The sequence below is a fragment of the Corythoichthys intestinalis genome, chromosome 19 (assembly GCF_030265065.1).
Source record: "Corythoichthys intestinalis isolate RoL2023-P3 chromosome 19, ASM3026506v1, whole genome shotgun sequence".
Lineage (NCBI taxonomy): Eukaryota > Metazoa > Chordata > Actinopteri > Syngnathiformes > Syngnathidae > Corythoichthys > Corythoichthys intestinalis.
In genome coordinates this window covers 284,070-302,514 of record NC_080413.1, presented here as the reverse complement: position 1 = coordinate 302,514, position 18,445 = coordinate 284,070, and the positions used below count along the sequence as shown (strand labels likewise).

The 18,445-nt window shown below is 44.9% G+C and overlaps 3 protein-coding genes across 5 annotated transcripts; 1 reads left to right on the top strand and 2 right to left on the bottom strand.

Moving 5' to 3' along the window:
* Nucleotides 1-488: 488 nt before the first annotated feature.
* LOC130907966 (homeobox protein Nkx-2.2-like) lies at nucleotides 489-3,374 on the bottom strand. Its single transcript, XM_057823531.1, has 3 exons — nucleotides 3,305-3,374; nucleotides 1,135-1,358; nucleotides 489-868 (listed from the first exon to the last, which is right to left on the bottom strand). Exons 2-3 carry the CDS (start codon nucleotides 1,235-1,237, stop codon nucleotides 489-491), a joined length of 483 nt encoding a protein of 160 aa, XP_057679514.1. The 5' UTR covers nucleotides 1,238-1,358; nucleotides 3,305-3,374.
* On the top strand, nucleotides 3,363-14,435 carry LOC130907502 (protein CEBPZOS-like). The gene is made up of 4 exons (XM_057822666.1): nucleotides 3,363-3,519; nucleotides 5,329-5,447; nucleotides 7,008-7,052; nucleotides 7,147-14,435. Exons 2-4 carry the CDS (start codon nucleotides 5,330-5,332, stop codon nucleotides 7,224-7,226), a joined length of 243 nt encoding a protein of 80 aa, XP_057678649.1. The 5' UTR covers nucleotides 3,363-3,519; nucleotide 5,329; the 3' UTR covers nucleotides 7,227-14,435.
* Nucleotides 6,928-18,432, bottom strand: cebpz (CCAAT enhancer binding protein zeta). 3 transcript variants are annotated; one of them, XM_057822659.1, is made up of 19 exons: nucleotides 18,198-18,432; nucleotides 17,193-18,020; nucleotides 15,859-16,481; nucleotides 15,518-15,749; nucleotides 15,303-15,447; nucleotides 15,146-15,234; nucleotides 10,764-10,817; nucleotides 10,589-10,691; nucleotides 10,454-10,513; nucleotides 10,316-10,382; nucleotides 10,144-10,250; nucleotides 8,547-8,607; nucleotides 8,308-8,471; nucleotides 8,190-8,243; nucleotides 8,011-8,100; nucleotides 7,779-7,849; nucleotides 7,627-7,708; nucleotides 7,200-7,360; nucleotides 6,928-7,044 (listed from the first exon to the last, which is right to left on the bottom strand). In XM_057822659.1, exons 1-18 carry the CDS (start codon nucleotides 18,387-18,389, stop codon nucleotides 7,233-7,235), a joined length of 3,150 nt encoding a protein of 1,049 aa, XP_057678642.1. In that variant the 5' UTR covers nucleotides 18,390-18,432; the 3' UTR covers nucleotides 6,928-7,044; nucleotides 7,200-7,232. The 3 variants fall into 3 exon arrangements, with proteins under 3 accessions (XP_057678642.1, XP_057678643.1, XP_057678641.1); XM_057822660.1 differs by having other exon boundaries at nucleotides 6,930-7,360; nucleotides 8,205-8,243; XM_057822658.1 differs by having other exon boundaries at nucleotides 6,931-7,360.
* Between the last annotated feature and the right edge of the window lie 13 nt (nucleotides 18,433-18,445).

Here is an 18,445-nt window from a genome sequence, read left to right as displayed (position 1 = left end):
CAATCCATGTTTTACTGGGAGGAGGCAAATGAACATTTGAGATGATTGCTCCAGGAAATGCCCTAAAATCAACAGGAAGTGAGAAAAAACCCCAGAACTGGCCCCAAATCCATATAGGATGTGAACTCTCCCAAAAAGTTGTTCATTTTCATTGACTGACCTGCAGGCATTCCCTTAGAAATTGGATTGGGTTCACATTTGATTGATTCATAAATGTTTTTATTATGGCAAAAATATACTACTGAATAAGAAACAACAAAAGTCATCGCCATGATAGTCACCGAATCAGAGTCAGTGCGTGATCATAAATCATAGTCAAACAATGTCGACAAATTGACGGTTAGTCCGATTTTATTTCTGCTCCAAGCAGCATTGGAAATCAGTTAGGGAAAAAACAAACATGAAAGAAAAAGGTGACAATACAACGTCAGTCAATTGAAAAGTGCAACTTTATCATTTCCATGCATGCATGTGTCCCTTTTTGAGGCTCAGGTCCAGTTGGCGTCGGCTCGGAGGACGCACGCGTGCACGGGGAAGGCCCGCTGCAGGCACATCCTCTGCAGCCGGCCGAAGGCGAAGGCGAGGCAGCTCGCCTGCGCGTGCAGCCGCATCGCCTCGTGCAGGCCGCGCCGGGCCCTGCACGCGCGCTTCATCTTGTAGCGGCGGTTCTGGAACCAGATCTTCACCTGGTTGGGCGTCAGCCGGACGCGGCCGGCCAGCCGCTCCCTCTCGACGGCCGACAGGTAGCGCTGCTGCCGGAAGCGACGCTCCAGTTCCCACGTCTGCGCCTTGGAGAAGAGGACGCGACGCTTACGGCCGCGGGAAGCCGCGCCGGACGCCTTCGAGGTCGCGCCCGGACGCGCGTGCGCTGCGAAAGAAAAAAACAAAAAACATGACTCGTCATCCTAAATCCTGCACAGCGCGGGATTGGTTCTGTTTTGGGACTGCTTTTGCAAGCGCAACCTTGAACTGCATGCGTGCTTTTGCTGAAATCCATTTGCCCCAAAAGCGATACAGCACCGAAAGAACAAATCAAACCCCAACAAATTCAGCAAAACCTTGCTGGATTTGTTGGGTTTTGTCACAGGTTTTCAGCTCGGATTTCTAGTGTAGCGCAACGTCAGGTGTGCTCACGTGACAGCTCCTCCTGCACCTCGTCCTGATCTTCGGCACCGCAACCGGCAGATTCGTCAGGTAGGTCCAGAATGTCCCGCACCGAGAAACCCCCCAAAGACATGGCAAAAGGAAAGGAAAAGTTGTGCGAGTCTGCTTGCCTGTCCGTCTGGAGTGGCGCACCTGATGCCAGGGTGGCCTTTAAAAAGAAGCGAGAAGGAGGAGGAGGAGGAGGAGGAGGAAGACTAGAAGGAGGAGAGAAAGACGCCCAATTATTAATCAATTGGATCTTTCTTCCGTTTCTAGTCAAACGTTAGTATTTACAAACTAACAAAGAACGAATACATTGTGCGTGCCACTGGAAATAAATGAGGAATTTTTCTTCTCCTGGATTTAGTCGATGGAAATGCTTTCAATCAGATTTTTTTTTTTTTTTTTTGTAATGCAATGTAGGACAAGGATAATGGATTATACTTTGACATCATTATGCGTATATATACGGTCGCTAATGAGTGACATTCCAAAGTTTCATGTTTCTTTTTTAATGTCTGATGCTCATCATTTGCACCATAAAAAACGATCCATCTTTCATGCATGTCCTCACATGGGTCTCGGAGGGTGCTGGAGCCCATGCATGAGCAGTATACGGGTACACCCTGAATCGCAGTGCGCACATAAATTTAAATTCATTTTATTGTTGTTAGAATTATTTTTCATTTTTCGAATTGTGTTCATAATTTTTATGACTTATTATTTTATTAATCAACTTGATCTGCTTGAAAGCAAAATCTTAACTCGTTCGCTGTCATTCAATCCATTACGACTGTAATGGAGTGATCGTTTTTCACTGCCATTGACGGCGATAGACGTCCAATCCACGTCCAGTAAAAAAACAAAACAAAAAAACAACTTTGGAGTGTTTTGATTTAATTACATTTTTAATCACGTTTAAAATGTATTCAAAAAGAAACACGATAATGAAACACGATTTTAGAGCATAAATGGATAAATGTTTGCTCATTTGATCAGACTAATGAAGGAAAGTATACATTTCTTGTTCAGGATTAGTCACTTGTGTTCCCTTTTCTAAATAACGACTACGTGTGGGTTGGCGCATGTGTGGTCGAAGTGAGCAAACAAACAGGCAGGCAGGCAGACGCACGCATGTACGGGGGAAAAAAAATACAAAGGCATGCAGCCTCCGCATTTTAAAGCATTTATTCCCCCTCAATATTTTTTAATGGCCTCGCATGCACGCGCGCGCACAGTTGTCATGGCATTCTACACTTCAAACGCATAGGAGACAACATAGAAACCGACATAAAAAGTCCAAATCAAACCCGAACCATTCATACGACGAGCAAAAATGAGTGACATTCCAGATCCAAGCAATTATTTTTAAATAAATATTTATAATAATTATGATGATGATGTATTATTTGATGTATTTTAATCCAATCCATTTTGACTGGGAGCAATCGTCAAACTGGATTGGACGTCAACACCGTCAATGGCAGTGAAAGACGCCGAAACGGATTTCATCACTGTCAGTGGCAGTAATGATTTAGCATCTACTTAAAAGCAAAAACATAAGTGGAAGATTTTTAAAATCGGAATTGTGTCCTAAATGGGCACAACATGAGAATTTTCTATAAAGTGGAAAAACAGATGTTAAAATGGCCAATAACCTCTACATTTTAAGAGAAAAATAAGATGTGGTTGGAAATGAAATATTAGAAATATCAGTGGTAGAAAATATTAGAAATATCAACGGTAGAAAATGCGAGGGGGAAATCATTTCGGTCGAGAGAGGCGTTTTGACTTTCTTTACATGGTCATTTTCCAAAAATAGGAGTAAATTGGTAAGAATGCGTTTTTAACTAAAAAAAAAATAAAGATCATTTATAGTAAGGCTTTTAAAAAAAAAAGTCTGCAAGGTGATTTTTGGAAAACCAAAAATATGTTACCAGTTATTTGGGCGTTTTTTTTTTTTTTTTTTTTTAAAAACAACAACAACAACAACAACGTAATGATTTGAACGAAGGAGAAACATCAATTTTAAAGTAAGGCTACCATCTGCTGGCTAAAACCAAAATTGCACCACTGCAATGAAAACTCCCAAGAAAGCAGAGGTTGCAAAATGCCTTTCCCTAAAGTATCAAATAAAATCCAACTCTTGCTAATGCCTTACCTTAAATATGAACCATTCTTTTGGAATGCTATCAAACGCGTTTTGTCTGAGTAAGCGTCTCCAACTTTTACGCCCGAGCTACCGTAGTTTGCAATATTACTTCCGGTTAGCGTGACATAACCTAGTCGGTTGACGCTGACCGAGGTTTTTGGGCTGTTTTATGAAATACAAGAGAAATCGACGCTCATTTTTAGCTCTTTTGTGGGCAGCGACAGGTGAGTTCATGGCAAAAATACTTGAAAGAATTTGTCCACCGTCACGACAAATATTGAATGACATTCTCTCAAATGTCACAAACGTGTCATTAGATATTACGCTTGAAGTTCAAATTTGAAGTGCCATTGACGATGATAGACGTCCAGCCCTGCGACATCATTTTGCAAATGAGTTTATCATTCGCCCAGTCCATTTGAGATGAGTTGCCACCGGAGGTGGGTAGAGTAGCCAAACATTTGGCTGAAATAAGAGTAGCGTTACTTCTAAATAATACTGCATTACTCAAGTAAAAGTAAAAAAAAAAGTACTATTCGTTGAAAAGAATGAATTACACGAGTAATGAGTGAGATTGTGAGTAACTGCTTACAATGTCTGATTTGTTCAAATCAGGACTTTTTTATTATTATAGTGTACTATAACCGCTTACATGACCATATTAGGCCAAAAAGAGGACACCAAAATCATCGAATTCAGACCATAACAAAACAATGAAAAATCACCCGTCCCAAGAGCATGAGGCCCTCTAGTGGAGAAAACACATTGGTCCATCTGATTGTTAGAATAGTTATTGTTGCAACGTCTCATTGTTGAATCTGAGACAGCCACTGTCACCATCTCAAAGTCACTACGTCGAAAGAGGATCAATGTGTAGCCCACAGTAGCGGAGTAAGAGTAGGGTTTCTTCTTCACAAAAATGAAAGTCCAAAGTATGGCATGGGTCTTTGCATTTTTCTGAAAAAGTTACCCAAGTAAATGTCATGTGTTACGTAGACTTCATAATATATTGACGGACTGCGGGGTCGATTAATAGGGCCAAAGCTGACCGAGTGGAAACACGGACAAAGAGCTTATTACGTTGAAAATAAATGCTTGAATCCCCATTTTTTTTATATCTATGAATGTAAAACAGTCGTGATGCTTGGTTAAAAGCAAAAAAACGGGCAGTTAGGATTTATTTTACGTAATTATGTCAAATGCGATGCTCGTCTTTTAGCCAAAGTGGCGCCGACTTAGCGCCACGTTGCGCTTTTTATGATGAAAATTCTTGTGAATAAATGCTTAAATCTCTGAATTCCTTATAGGTATGGTCATAAAAGTCTTGATTCTTGGTTAAAAGCAAAAAAAAAAACAGGCAGTGAGCATTTATTTTACGTCAATATTGCCAAGTAGGACGCCAATGCCGTAGCGGCTAATTTCTCCCAACATTTCGAAAAGGGGATGGCATGGCTCAGTGGTAGAGTAGTTTTCCCCCAACCCAGAGGTTGTGGGTTCGATTCTCTGGCCTGATGAACTCGCCTAAGTATACTTGAGCAACCCCACATTGCTCCTGGTGCTGCGTCACCAGTAGGTAGATGGCAATGTAAGGTGGAAATTGCAAGTCCTGTCAATAGAATTATGAAGTCGATGCGTGTTACTACCCACTTCTGGTTGCCACCCCTCCACTTCAAATGGATTGGACGTCTAACACCGTCAACAGGCAGATGCTTTAAAATTGAACAGTATTGGGTCGAGAAATGTGGTTGTAATGTCAATGCATTGAATTTAATGCCTCAGTACGGGCAATTCAACATCTTTTCATGCTTATGCCATGGATTCCAGAGAGTTTATCACGAGTAGGACGCCCTATCTATTTGAAGGGTGGCGAATGAACAGCCATCGTAGCAATGACTACAGTCAAATGAGTATGCAGACATTTATCGTTAAAAGAAAAAAAAAATGTTTCAAATGACAGTAACCTCAAGTATCGGAATCGGCGCGAATGGTATCGGTGGGTGCGATATTTCTTTGAGACTTTTTGTGCGTTTTAGGATGTCGGGCAAACCTTTCGGAGCACTGGCCAAGAAGCTGATGAAGGGCGTCATCGCGCTGGAACTGCTGGGCATTTTCGGAGCTTACGCGCTCTTCCGCGCCATGGATGATAGCCAAGGTACGAACGCATGAAGGAAAATGGCAAAATCGGGACCAAATGATATGGAGAGTCTGCCACAATTCAAAGGATTGAATAGCATATTGCACCATTTGAATATGTAGTCAAATTGAATGCTTTTTAAAAATATCATTTAAAAGACCAAAACACGTCGCAACAATTTCTGATGACGAAAACTCACTCATTTAAATTTGAAAAATGATAAGAAATTTCTTAAACGAAAAAAAAAAAATTTGTAACCATTTTTTTTTACATTGTTAATATTTTTTCACCGGCCGGCCACTGTTGTTTTCACCAAGGGCTAACCACCTCTTAAATGAACCATCTTGGGTGAAATGTTCACTTCCCCGCTCACCTCTACAGCCGCCAATAACCGGGAAATGGCGACAACCCCAGTCGCTGACGTACGGCGAGGTTGCGGACAACGTAGGTTATTCCCAAACTCTGGTATTTAGCGCACAACCATAAATAATTCAAATACACACCATTGCAAGTTTTAGGGCATACTACATTGGCGATAAACGTATTGTCTGGAAATTGGATACCTACTGCAATTTTCTAGTCTCGCGACGATGAATCGATTAACTCGAGTAGAAAAGAAAGCTTCGAATCCAATTTTGCCACCTGGAGGATTCGTTTCACGTGAGTGGCGTAGCAGTTTGTTTTGAAAGTGTTTCCATTTAGTTTTATGGATTTGGGTGGATGCACTGCATTTTAGTGGCGACAGTGAATATGACATAAGTCCTATAACACGACTGGATCCATCTGCTCCCTGTTAAGACCAACATAAGATTGTAGGTTTTTGTTTGAACCAATGTGATTGTTTATGCATTTGTCATTTAATTTAGAAGTATATTTAGCTTTTTTTTTTTGTGGGAATGTGATTTTGAATGATTTGTTAAGGTTTCAAATAAAGATTTAATAGCGGTTAAGCTAATGGACTTTTGCTATTCAAGTTAGCCTGTTGTTCTTTTGTTGTACTTTGAATACTCATTTATTCATTTTCCTTCTACCGTTTGAAGCGTACATTCTGCTATTTTAATTGATTTGAACAAAATGTACTTATTTATTGGTCTTTTGAAAAGAAAGTGCAGTTTTATTTGCATTGAATGCACGTTTCAAAGTGCAATCTTAGCAAGCCATCGTTTTACATCTCCCAAAATGGATTCTGAAACACATTCAATCTAGTCCGATGACTTCATCCAGCCCAAGTTTTCCACTAAATTGAAGACCTCGATTATACGGATGAGATATTTCAAGACCCGTGGGAACCCCGGTATAAGGTAGACACCAATTATTGCGCTATACGAGTTGTACATTCTAATGCATCTTTTTATGACTTGATTCGGAAAAAAATGGAGGCATTTCCAACCGGGCGCTTTTAAAGTGTGGTTGCACATTTCCCTTTGAAAAGGGTCAAAAGATTCCATGATGGAGTCATATAAGCACGTCAGCGACGCATTGGCCATTAGACACAGAAAAGAAGGATTTGCTTTTTGAATTTATTATACAAGATTTTTGCTGCTGGGATGTACATGATCTTGTCTGAAATGCTTTCAGATTTCAGGAGCACAATGAAGAGAAGATTTCCGTCCATCTTGGAAGGTGAGCGTGAACAAGGGGGGGGGGGGGGGGGGGGGGAGAGAAAACAAAAAAACAAAACAGTCATTCCTGACACGCCTTCTCTGGCTTTTTACAGTTTACTACAAGTCCAACGAAATGGCGGGCGTGTACGGCGCTCGGCAGAGAGACCGAGAAGCGTGGTCGGACGGGCGCTGAGCCGAGCTACTTCCTCTTGCCGCGTGCCAGGCGCCTCTTCTTGTTGAAGGCCGCCTTCTTTCGCCGCATGGACTTGGCGTCGCGGTCGTGGATCCAGTCGTCGCGTTGGCGCTCCCACTTCAGTTGCTTCAAGCCTGAAAGCCGGCACAACAAAATTGGACTTTAGGACCGAGACCTTCTGACTACTAAATGGTGGCCGGATTTGCTTGTCGGATTACAATTTTCCAATTTTGACTTGCTGGACATTTCTTTTCATCTACTTATGTATTTTGTTGCGCTTCCACCGGGATGAATTGGACGTCGAACGAGTTCAATGTAAATTTCCCTTTTTGAGTCGTAGTAAAAGTATCATTGAGGCGGCGCCTTTCTGCCAATGACATTTCCTAAACGCCGTCATTACCCGCTTTGTCGGCGTTGGCCACGGCGTCCGCTCCGCTATTGTCAAATTTGGCGCCGGCGTTGTCGTCCAGCAGGCATCCGAACTTTAAAACAAAAGGGTGTTTAGTTGTTGAAAAGCGGCCGGCCGGCTGGCCGGCGAATCGCACGTCTCACCTCCTCGGCCGCCGCAAAAACGTCCCCGGCGCCTTTTTCTCTTTTCCGTCTCTTCTTTCCCGCCGGGGAGCCTGAAGGCGAGACCGGATTGGTTTCGGCAAATCACTTTCGCTAGACGTCCGATCCGTTTGAAGCGGGAGGGTCGACGAAGAGCGAATGCATTTTCCCGCTTCAAATGGACCGGGCGTCTATATTCATTGAAATTTGCGTCAGAAGGACGCCGCCGACTGACCCAAAGTCGGCGCGAAGCGGAGCTCTTCCTCCGTCGACTTTCTTTTGCCTTTCTTGGAAGCGGGCTTCACTTCCGGAACGTCGTCTTCATCTGAGGAAGATGACAATTTCAACGACAGACGTCCGATCCGATCGAACCGAGAGGGCTGACGGCACTCATTCGGGAAATGAAAAAGCAACCATTTGAAAATTGACCAAAGCGATCATCTTCGTCCAGGTCTTCGACTTCTGCAACTGAGATAACGGATAGAGACGATGTCATTTTCCGTCTCCCGAGCGGCAAGCGATCGTTTTGTACATTCTTCGTCGTCATCCACGAAAGCGCCTCCTTCCTCGTCCTCGTCCTCCCCAAAGTCTTGGGGATCCACGCTGCCCAGCGACACCTCCTCGTCGTCCAGGTCGTCCGGGTCCGAGTCGGAGTCGTCCGTTCCTTTCTTTTTCCGCTTTTTGCCTGAAACGTTCCTGAAAAAGGTGCTCTTAGCAGTTAAAAAAAAAATTTTTTTTTTTTAGTAATTATCACCACCTAATGGTGCTCACCCGGCAAAGTCCAAGTCTCGGTCCGGGAAGTCGGCAAAGTACGAATCCGCTTCGCACGTGTCTGCGCGTGGAAGACTTGTTAGCAATTGTTCTTGACACAAAACGTTACAACATTCATCAGTCATTTTTCCCCCAAACAAGTCTCATTACACTTAAAAAAGGGAAACAAGCAATACATTTTTAAAACGGGATTCACTAAAAACTGATGGTTTTTCCTTTTTTAAATGTTAAAATGGAATATTGACATTTTTGAGGTTCACAATCAACTATGAAAATACACTGCTGGCCAAAAGTATTGGCACCCCTGCAATTCTATCAGATAAGGCTCAATTTCTCCCAGAAAATGATTGCAGTTACAAATGCTTCAGTGATTTTGCTTGCAATGAAAAAACACAAAAGAGAATGGAAAAAAAAATTGAAACCATTATCAGTTTACACAAAACAAAAGTATTGTTCCCCTTTGAAAAAAGTCATGTGACGCTTCTCTAATTTGTCATTAACAGCACGTGGTGGCGATAAATAAATCCCACTTGCAGCCAGTTAAAATGGATTAAAGTTGACTCAAAACAAAATTGTGAGGAAACGTGGACAATTTCAAGGCTACAAGTCCATCTCCAAAGACCTGAATGTTCTTGCGTCTAGCGTTCCATCAATAAGTGTAAAGCCCACAGCACTGTGGAAAACCTCCCTAGATGTGGACGGAAAAGAAAAATTGATTTCAGCGTAAGATTGTGCGGCTGGTAGGTAAAGAACCTCGACTAACATCCAAACAAGTTCAAGCTGTTCTGCGATCCAAGGGTACGACAGTGTCAACCCGTACTATCCTTCGGCGTTTGAATGAAAACAGACTCTATGGTAGGAAGATCCCACTTTTGACCCAGAGACATATATAAAAAAAAAAAAAAGCCAGGCTGGAGTTTGCCAAAACTTACCTGAGGAAGCCAAAAATGTTCTCTGGTCAGATGAGAGAAAAGTAGAGCTTTTTGGGAAAAGGCATCAACATAAAGTTGAAGGGGGGAAAAAATGAAGCTGTCAAAGAAAAGAACACGGTCTCCACAGTCAAACATGACGGAGGTTTCGGGGTTGCTTTGCTACCTTTGGTACTGGACTGCATGACAGTGTGCATGGCATTATGGAGACAAATTTTGCAGCATAATGTAGAAAGCTGGGTCTCCCTCAGAGGTCATGGGTCCGCCAGCAGGACAATGAGCCAAAACACTGTAGAAAATGCTTTGAGAGAAAGCACTGGAGACTTCTATGGTGGCCCGATCTGAATCCCATTCAACACCTGTGGAGAGATCTTCAGACACCTGGAGCGGTTGGCCAAAGAAGAATGGTGGAAAATTCCAGTGGAGCATTGTAAGCATGGTTGTTGGCAGTTATTTAGGTTGTGCTACCAAGTATGAGGTGGAGGGTGCCAATACTTTTGTCCAGCCCATTTTTGGAGTTTTGTGTAAAATGATCTTTTTTTTCTTCATTGCAAGCAAAATAAATGAAGAAGCATTCGGAATTGCAATCATTTTCTGGGAGAAATGGAGCATTATCTGACAGGGGTGCCAATACTTTTGGCCAGCACTGTAGATAGCGAGGTACCGACCGAGAATCTTCTCAAATTCTTCGTCATCCACGTCTTCCAAGCTCTCGTCGTCGTCGTCGACTTTAGGCCGCTGAAGACGTTTCTCATGCTGACGCTTCTTGAAAAAGCTGCCGGCGGGCGTCGGTTAAAATGGCCGGACAGCCGGCCGACGACGGCAAAAACGCAAACTCACCGGTAAAAGAAAATTTCATCGGCGGCGATTTGATGTTCTTCTTTGGCCAGAAACTCTTCGCTGTTGACTGGAAACACGGCAAAAATGGACAAAACGCACTTTGGGGGTTAGGAGGAAATAGCCGGCCAACGATCTCACCTGCTAAAAAGACGCCCGGAGATTTCCGTTTGGGTTTCAAAACCGAAGTGTCGGTGTTCTCTACAAAATATTAAAAATCCAAATACAAGGTCAGCTTTCTTTTCTCCGTTTTGGGCCAACCTGCGTGTCAGTTACGTTTGCCCTTGGCCTTTTTGGGGTTTCGGAAGACAAATCTGTCCAAGAAGCGCATGAGGGTGAAATCCTGCAGGGGGTCTCCGGAGTACTGGATGGGCTCTTCCTGTTGAAATGACGCACATTTTTCATGGAAAAGAGGTCTTTGGAAATGGAAAAAGTAAGATGTGGCTCTCACCTGTAGGAGCGTTTTGGCAAAAAGCGACACCGACGGGTGGTAGTGCAGCGCCAACTGCGGAAAGAAACGAAGCGAGCGGTCACGTTTCGGTTCCACGGACGGCGACGGACGTCCAAATTGATTTGGATCGAGGCGTGCGTGCGTGCGTTTGTTGCTTCTCCCCCTCCCTTCCCGGTCAAAATGAATTAGACATATGGCACCGCAGATGGGTCAAAAAGCAGAATGCCACTGTAGCATTTCAAATGCATTCTTCCTAAAATGGAGTGGTTCTGCTTAATGAAGGGAATCGTATTTGTATTACTGTAACGTACCCAATACAAAATAAATAACATTTATATCAGTTTGCGGAATACAAGCCTTATCATCACGGAAGCCCGACGCGTGCGACATGCAACCGACTGAGCAAGATTGACGCTAACGAGGCAATACATCTACAAGCCCACGTCTGCACCACCGACTCCCTGGATCAGTTCTCCCGGACAGTCCAGATCAAATGGAATGGACACCGGAGAACGCCCGATATCCAACTACCCTTTGACACTGAGTTGGGCAAAATCTCCCACTGCGTTTGCCCCATAACGGTGACTCAGCAACTGTGACGCACGAACTAAACAGCCCAAACTGCGATAGGAGATAATGCACGATAATACATTTTTCAACCGATATCGACAACCGATAATTACCTGCCCCTTCCACCCGATAACAGATAACGTCACGCCGATAATTCTATTCAAATAAAATATTGAAAGTATACAAAGATAAATGTTACTGTGCAAAAATGTAATTTAATGCTATTTTTTTCCACATGAAATATGAACAAGTAGTAAATTCCAACAACTAAACAATGGCAATGACATTGTGTAATAGTAAGCTTTTAGCAACAATTACTTAAGGAGTAAACACCCAAGTTACACAAAAATGGATTTAAAAGTAAGCCATTCCTAACATATATCACATTACCACACTGCAAAAACACCTCCTTAAAACTAGCAGAATCGGACAAAACAGCTGATTGCGCACATTTGGAGGCTAAATCAAGTATGTAATTATCGGATTGCATTATCGGTTGAATTTTGTTTTATTTGGATTATCTGTGTGACGTCATAATTGCCATTATCGGCCGATAATTATCGGTGACCGATATTATCGTGCATCTCTAGAGATAATCCTAAACAACGGCCGAATACACCCTTCTTCCTGCCCACGGCCCGCCACGCGAGAGCCTTCAAAAAGACAATGTTTAACTAATCGTTGTCATTTTTTTCTCGGGAACCTTTTGTTGACCTGTGATATGGTGACCCGGAGTCTGCCTCCTCGCCTGGGTCTGTCGCCGTTTGCCTTGCTGTTCGATCGCCGTCGACCTGAATAAATTGTCAACTTGTATTTTGAAGCCTTCTTCCGGCTTTCAGGGGAAAATCAGTACAAGGGGTTATGACTAAGGTGAACGTGCGGAGTTTGGCCTTTTGGCCGGGTCGCGGGAGTGTCGCCCGCCCGTGTCATTGGAGCTGCGCTGCGCCAGCGTGGGTCCGTTGGTTTGGCTGGCGTTATTCCTTCATTACAAACTTTTAAAGACAACCAAAATGGAATTGTTGATGCATAAAACGACTCAAACAAATAGTCTGTTTCAAAAATCTAAAGATAGACTAATCAATGGAAACTCAAAGCAAGTCTCGGGGTCTCTGCACATTTCTGACAAGCAAATATAATGCTTTTTAAGACCACCAAGTATTAAAAAAAAACACACACACACACACACACACACACACCATTGTTCCCAGTTTGATGTCTTTTCCACATCGTTTGCATCGCGCTTCATATTCCGACGTTTTTAACAACCGGTTGTATTTCGGTTCCTCGAGCCACTTATCGCTAAACTTGCACTTCCCCATCTGGGATCGTGTTCAAGTATGCATAGACGGTAAAAGAAATGCACGTGTGCCTGTTCCAACCACTTCATCTGTCCGCTGGTTCTACTACGTGCAGGTATGAAAATGGGTAAGGGGTTAAAAAGGTGAGAAGGGTGTGGAGGAAATATGTTCCAGCATTCTGCCAAGATGTTGGCGAAACATGGAATTTGACAATTTGAATTTTTCCACATAAGGCTTAATATTCGAGTTAGCAGGGGTTTAATTAGCTGAAGGAGTTGATTTTCAACCACCATTGACTCGCGCTAGCTTAGCCACTCCGGAGCCCTGAAACTAACAAATAACTGGCAAACTGCACAGAATTTGTTGAAATCAACTCCAACAACTAATTAAACCCCAGCTAACTTAAAGATTAAGCTTGATGTCAAAAATTCTGAACTTCCCCTTAAAAAAAAAAAAAAGACCAATAAATATAGCCATTAAAACGTTGTCTATAAAAGTTTTAAAGCAATAAAACAAACAACAAAAATGAACAAGAATCCTTCAAAGTATTTCATAACAGGTACAAATTATTTTTCGAACAGATCATGTGACTATAGCACCTTCGAGACGGTCGTTTGCGTTGCTTAGCCAAAACTACAGCTGAGGAGGCAAGATGGATAGTTAGAATTTCTTTAAACCTAAGCTTTTGAAACCTTCAACAACAACTGAGATTGAACCGAGAATCAAGCTGGAGCAGTATAAAAAAATTCTGGCTGTCTTGTTACCTGTTGTGCCGTAATTCCGAATGGTGCTTGAATGGGATGCTTTTAGCGGTCGACAGTCTTTTTGAGCCACGCATCATCTTTACTGGACAAAAATGTGAAGTCATGGCTGTATTTCCAGTGAGCAAATGCAGCCGTTTGTAGTATATGTCCCGCCTCTTTCATTGCATCCTGGCGAGGTAGCAAGGCTATGTTGTTTTGGCGGCAAACTCCCAGCGCTCACGTCTCACGCAGCATGGTAATACACGTGACCCGTTTTCTTTCCATCTCCGATTAGAAAATGTGACATGCGATGTCACTCCCATGACTACAGTATTCTTCATTCTACATACATTATGAGCCAATAACAAAATAGTAACGCACAGGCACCAAGGAAAGTAACTTTAATCAGATTACTGATTTAGAAAAGTGAACGCGTTAATTGCTCTTTACTGAAAGAAAGTAATCAGATTACAGTTACGCATTACTCACAACACAGCTTTTACTGTATATTACCGTTAAATACGCAAGCTTGACGCTAACTTAACGGGAGCTATTTTTTCACCGGCGATTTGGCTAGCTCTGGCAGTGTTCAACGCAAGCTGCAACGAACGGCAGTAACTTTGTTATACCGCAAAATATGAAAACGATTGAAGCCATTACTCACCAAATTCAATATGCTGGCAAATGCATTCATCTAAAAAAACATTGGGAGTGAGACCTCTCCTCGTCCAGCAATGGTGAATTTGTTCTTAGGGCAAGATCATTTGTCGCAATTAGCAATCTTTGACGCTTCCAAGCCCCCCCATGCATTCAAACTTGTAATTGGCTCTGTAATTAACCTCAACAAAGTTGCTCTCCTAGCTAAGCCAAGGCTAACATTTGTCTTTGTAAGTTTTTAGTTTAAATATTGAATTTGAAAGGAAAATGTGTGTTTTGTTTTTGGCAAACTTTTTCACGAAGCTAACCTGTTGAAGCTACTCACACGTGGAAAAATACTATTGTACGTTTTAAATGCATTCATTTTGTATATTTCACTTACCACCATTTGAGAGCTCAATAAATTGAAGAAAAGTACGCCTTGTGTTTGGAGTGTTTGTTTTTGGGTTTGCTGGAATAGCGTCATTGACACACGCAGCATCAAACGGGAAGGGGAAAACGCTGCCGCGCCAAGCCTCTTCTAGCTGCAGTTTTGACATATGAAAAATAGCCAATACGTACTACTGTATGATGGAAAATTTGAGTGATTTTGTAACCGCGACGTTTTCATAACATGGTAAACCGTGAAGGGAACCGGCACATGCCTACAAAACCAACTTTAATAATGTTATGCTCGGATCTACACGATTCACGTAGGTCATCCTTTTTTGACTTTGAAACGGCGAAATGAGAGATTTTCATGCCTGTACGTGGCTAAAAGGATACACTGCCCCCTGCGGTGCGTTTCCTGAGCTATCAGACACGCCTGACGGAGCCTCTCTGTTTTACGGAATCTTGATCATGAGGCTGGTTGAAAAAATAATGTCAGCGTGAAAAAAATTCATCCAGACAAATGTTAGGCTACCTGGATGAAATTGAATACCTCCCATGTGAAATTTAATGCCATACCTAAATAAAAATAGCCAAATATAATGCTTCTAAAGACCTTAAAAACCACATATTGTAAATAAGACCTTTTAAGACTATTTAAGGATCCACAGAGACCATCAATTTTGCATGCATTCTTGAACAAATGACTGGACTACAAGGATGGCGTGCGTGTGTGCGTTCTCACTCTGTGTAGTTCCCACAAGGTGGCGCGGTCGGCGGCGCAGAATAAGGGATTCCGGTGCAGCGGGTCGTAACGTTCCACTTTTTTGACACCTGCCGACACACGGGGGGGGGGAGGTCAACGTCGCAGCCAAACGTCGGACCCGCGCGGCCGAACGGACCTTCGAGGTTCCGACGATGGACCCACGACGACGCCGGCTCGGACTCTCGCTCGCCCGCCGCACCCTCGGTCCGGTCGGCGTCGACGAAGCGCTCCTCTTCGTCTCGATTTTCTTCGGGGAGGTCTTTGAAGGCCTCTTCTCCATCCTGGATCAAGCGGGCGTTAACGACGGAAACGAGAAATGCGGGGGGGAGGGGGAAGCGAGCTTCGGCGTACCCCGGCCTCGTGCAGCGCCGTCTTGAGTCCCGGCTTGGCCCGCAGCAGCTCGGAGAAGAGGAAGAGGGCGCCGCAGGCGAAGCCGGCCCCCTGCTCGGCGCCGACCTGCAGCAGGCGCTTGAGGAAGGCTTTGACGCGCCGCGCCGCCGTGTCGGCCTTCAGCGATTTGTACATCAGGTTGAGGAACATGTTCTGCCGGGTGGACGTCGACAGGCCGGCGTCCAAAAGCTTCCTGCGCCAAAAATAAACCCTCAATATTCCAAAAGATTTGACTAAGACGAATAAAAATAAACCCTCAATATTCCAAAAGATTTGACTAAGACGAATATCTTTTTACCGACCGGTACAAGGCCACGTAGTAGCGGTCGGAGAGGCTCTGGCGGGAGTCCATGACCTGGAAGAGCAGCATGAGCGCCTGCACGGCCGTGTTGAATTTGGCCAGGTGCGCCACCCGGAAGAGCGTGTCCGTCTGCTCCCGGACGGCCTCGTCGCCGACGCCGGCGTAGGGGTAGGCCCGGTTGACGCCGCTCAGCAGCGCGCCCAGCATCTTGGAGCGCACGTCCCGCTCGGCCACGCGAGCGCGGAAGAAGGCGAAGTAGACGGAGACCAGCTTGGCGGCCAGCGCCGCCTCCTCGTGGCTCAGGCGCACCTGGTTGAGGAAGCAGACGGCGTAGTACTGCGCCTTGGCGCCCACGTTGGCGCGGAACATCAGCCGCTCGGCCTCGCCGCACACCACCGCCTTCATGTTGGGGTGGCGGTGCAGCAGGGTCTCCAGCAGGTGCGAGGCCTTGGCCGCCATCTTGTAGTCGGGGTCGCCCAGCTTGTTGACCAGCTGCGCCAGGAGCGCCCGCTCCTGCTCGGGGCGCTCGCGCAGCAGCCGGTACGCCGTGTCCAGCGCCTTGGCCTTGGTGGCCGCCACCGTGTCGTGAGCCACCGCGTCCAGCGACGCCACGAACCGGGCCACCTGCTCAAAATAAACCATTAATTACTGTATTGCCCCGGTGGTTTTTTGCATTGAAATAAGATTGAAAAAGAGGGGGTCGTCTTATATTCGCAGTCTAGACATTATACCCATTCACGACGCTAGACGGCGCCAGATATCATTGGAGCAAGCGATGTTCTGTCATGACAGATCTCAGCTATTCTTTTAAGTTGAACCACTTTGCATGATTTTATTGCAATGTTTTTCCTTATTCAGATTTGTTTCAAGACTACGGTTAGACTTCACTTTGATGGTGAATGCAATTTTGTTGTTTCATCACAATAGATTGGTTTATTTCCATTTCAAAAACCAGAAGTCATTCATTTACGAATGTGATTGCACTTTAGTTTACATATTTAAATGTTCAGATTTGAATGAGGCAAAATAACATGCTTTTTCTCTCAAATATATTGTTATTATCATTTGTTTCAGATGTACTGTAATTATTTTCTGTATAAAAATGGATTTGGTGTTCAAAAAGTCTTTTTTCAAACTTGAGTCTTGAAAAAGAGGGGGTCGTCTTATAATCAGGGCCATCTTATATTCGGTCCAATACGGTACTTATAAAAATAGTTGTCGATTCATTTGCTAATCGATTAGTTGTCGATATATTGTAGCACCGTCAGGATGATTTTGATCAATGTCAAAGCATCCGTGGGATTCATAACCTCATTTCCACTTGTTGGAACCCACCTGCTGCTTGAGGAGGTGCTCAAAGTACCAGAGGAGCAGGCGTCGGTCTCGGGCGTCGCGGTTGCCGCCGGCCATCTCCTCCAGCCTCTCCAGCGGGCGTCGCTCGAAGGCCCGAAGCTTGCGCGTCTCCGGCAGCAGCTCGGAGAGGAGCAGCTCCCTCAGCGTGTCCATGGCCATCAGCCCGGCGCGCCTCCCGCCCTTCTTGCCCACGGCCGCCACCAGGCTCTCCACGTGCTCCAGCGTGTGCACCGGCGCGTCCTGGACCAGCAGCGTGACGGCCGCCATCCTGTCGGCCAGGACGCCGGCCGTCACCACCGTCTTCATCCAGGCCGAGTTGGCGCCTTTGCCCGGGTTCTTCTTGCTCTTGTAGAGCTCCACGTCGGCCTCCAAGAGCCGGCGGGCCAGCTCCCGGTAGGAGGACGTCAGGGCGGGATCCTGCGGGGATTCCGAGCCCTCGGCGCTGTACTCCGACTCGTACCATTTGCCGCCGGGTTTGACCAGCAGGATTTTCCTCGGGTGGAACTCGAACACGTTCCGTTTTGCCGCCGCCTCTCCTTTGCTTTTAGGCTCTTTCTTCTTCTTCTTCTTCTCCTCAGGAAGCTGCTTCTTCTCCTTTGAAGCTTTTTCCTGAGCGGGCTTGGGCTTTTCAGGAACGCCTTTTTCCTCCGTCTCGTCCGGGAGAATCTGCACGTCGGAAAACTGACGAATACCCAATTTGGCGATGAACTTTTCCAGCTCGCCGTCCTCCAGGTCGTCTATGGCGCCTTTTTTCCCTCCGTCCACCAGCTCGTTGGACGCGTCCAAGTTGGACAGGAGCGTGAAGTCGGCCTGCGAGCAAAAAGTCGGGTACGTCGATTGACGGCGATAGATAATGTGTGTGTAAAAAAAAAAAGAAAAAAGAATAGTGTTTTACCGACTTGGCACTAAAATGCTAAGCTTGGCTAATATTCAGAAATAAGAGCAGTTCTTAGTTGTGCTCATGAGCTCACGAATATGTGGAGTCACCTTGGTGCCGCCCAGCCGCAAAACTTCTTCCAAACTGAAGCCGTCGGCCTCCACCGCGGCTCCATTTTGTCCTAGATCCGCATCGTTGTCCTCCTTCTCGTAGTTTTCCTCGTCCGTGTGGTTCTCTTGCGGTCGTTTTGTCCATTTCGAAGCCGCTTTGGACTTTTTTCTCAGCTTGTTTTTGGGAGCCATGCTGCTCGCATGAGGACGTACGACCCGGAAGTGCAAAGAGTAGAATCGTTACATCA

Excerpts from the sequence above, each read along its gene's own strand:
- LOC130907966 (XM_057823531.1), bottom strand. The coding sequence starts at position 1,237 with ATGTCTTTGGGGGGTTTCTCGGTGCGGGACATTCTGGACCTACCTGAC. Across the intron at positions 869-1,134 it reads GGTGCAGGAGGAGCTGTCAC|CGCACGCGCGTCCGGGCGCG; the intron begins GTGAGCACACCT and ends TTTCTTTCGCAG.
- LOC130907502 (XM_057822666.1), top strand. The coding sequence starts at position 5,330 with ATGTCGGGCAAACCTTTCGGAGCACTGGCCAAGAAGCTGATGAAGGGC. Across the intron at positions 5,448-7,007 it reads CGCCATGGATGATAGCCAAG|ATTTCAGGAGCACAATGAAG; the intron begins GTACGAACGCAT and ends AAATGCTTTCAG. Across the intron at positions 7,053-7,146 it reads ATTTCCGTCCATCTTGGAAG|TTTACTACAAGTCCAACGAA; the intron begins GTGAGCGTGAAC and ends GGCTTTTTACAG.
- cebpz (XM_057822659.1), bottom strand. The coding sequence starts at position 18,389 with ATGGCTCCCAAAAACAAGCTGAGAAAAAAGTCCAAAGCGGCTTCGAAA. Across the intron at positions 10,251-10,315 it reads GATGAAATTTTCTTTTACCG|CTTTTTCAAGAAGCGTCAGC; the intron begins GTGAGTTTGCGT and ends GCCCGCCGGCAG. Across the intron at positions 7,361-7,626 it reads GGCCAACGCCGACAAAGCGG|GCTTGAAGCAACTGAAGTGG; the intron begins GTAATGACGGCG and ends GCCGGCTTTCAG.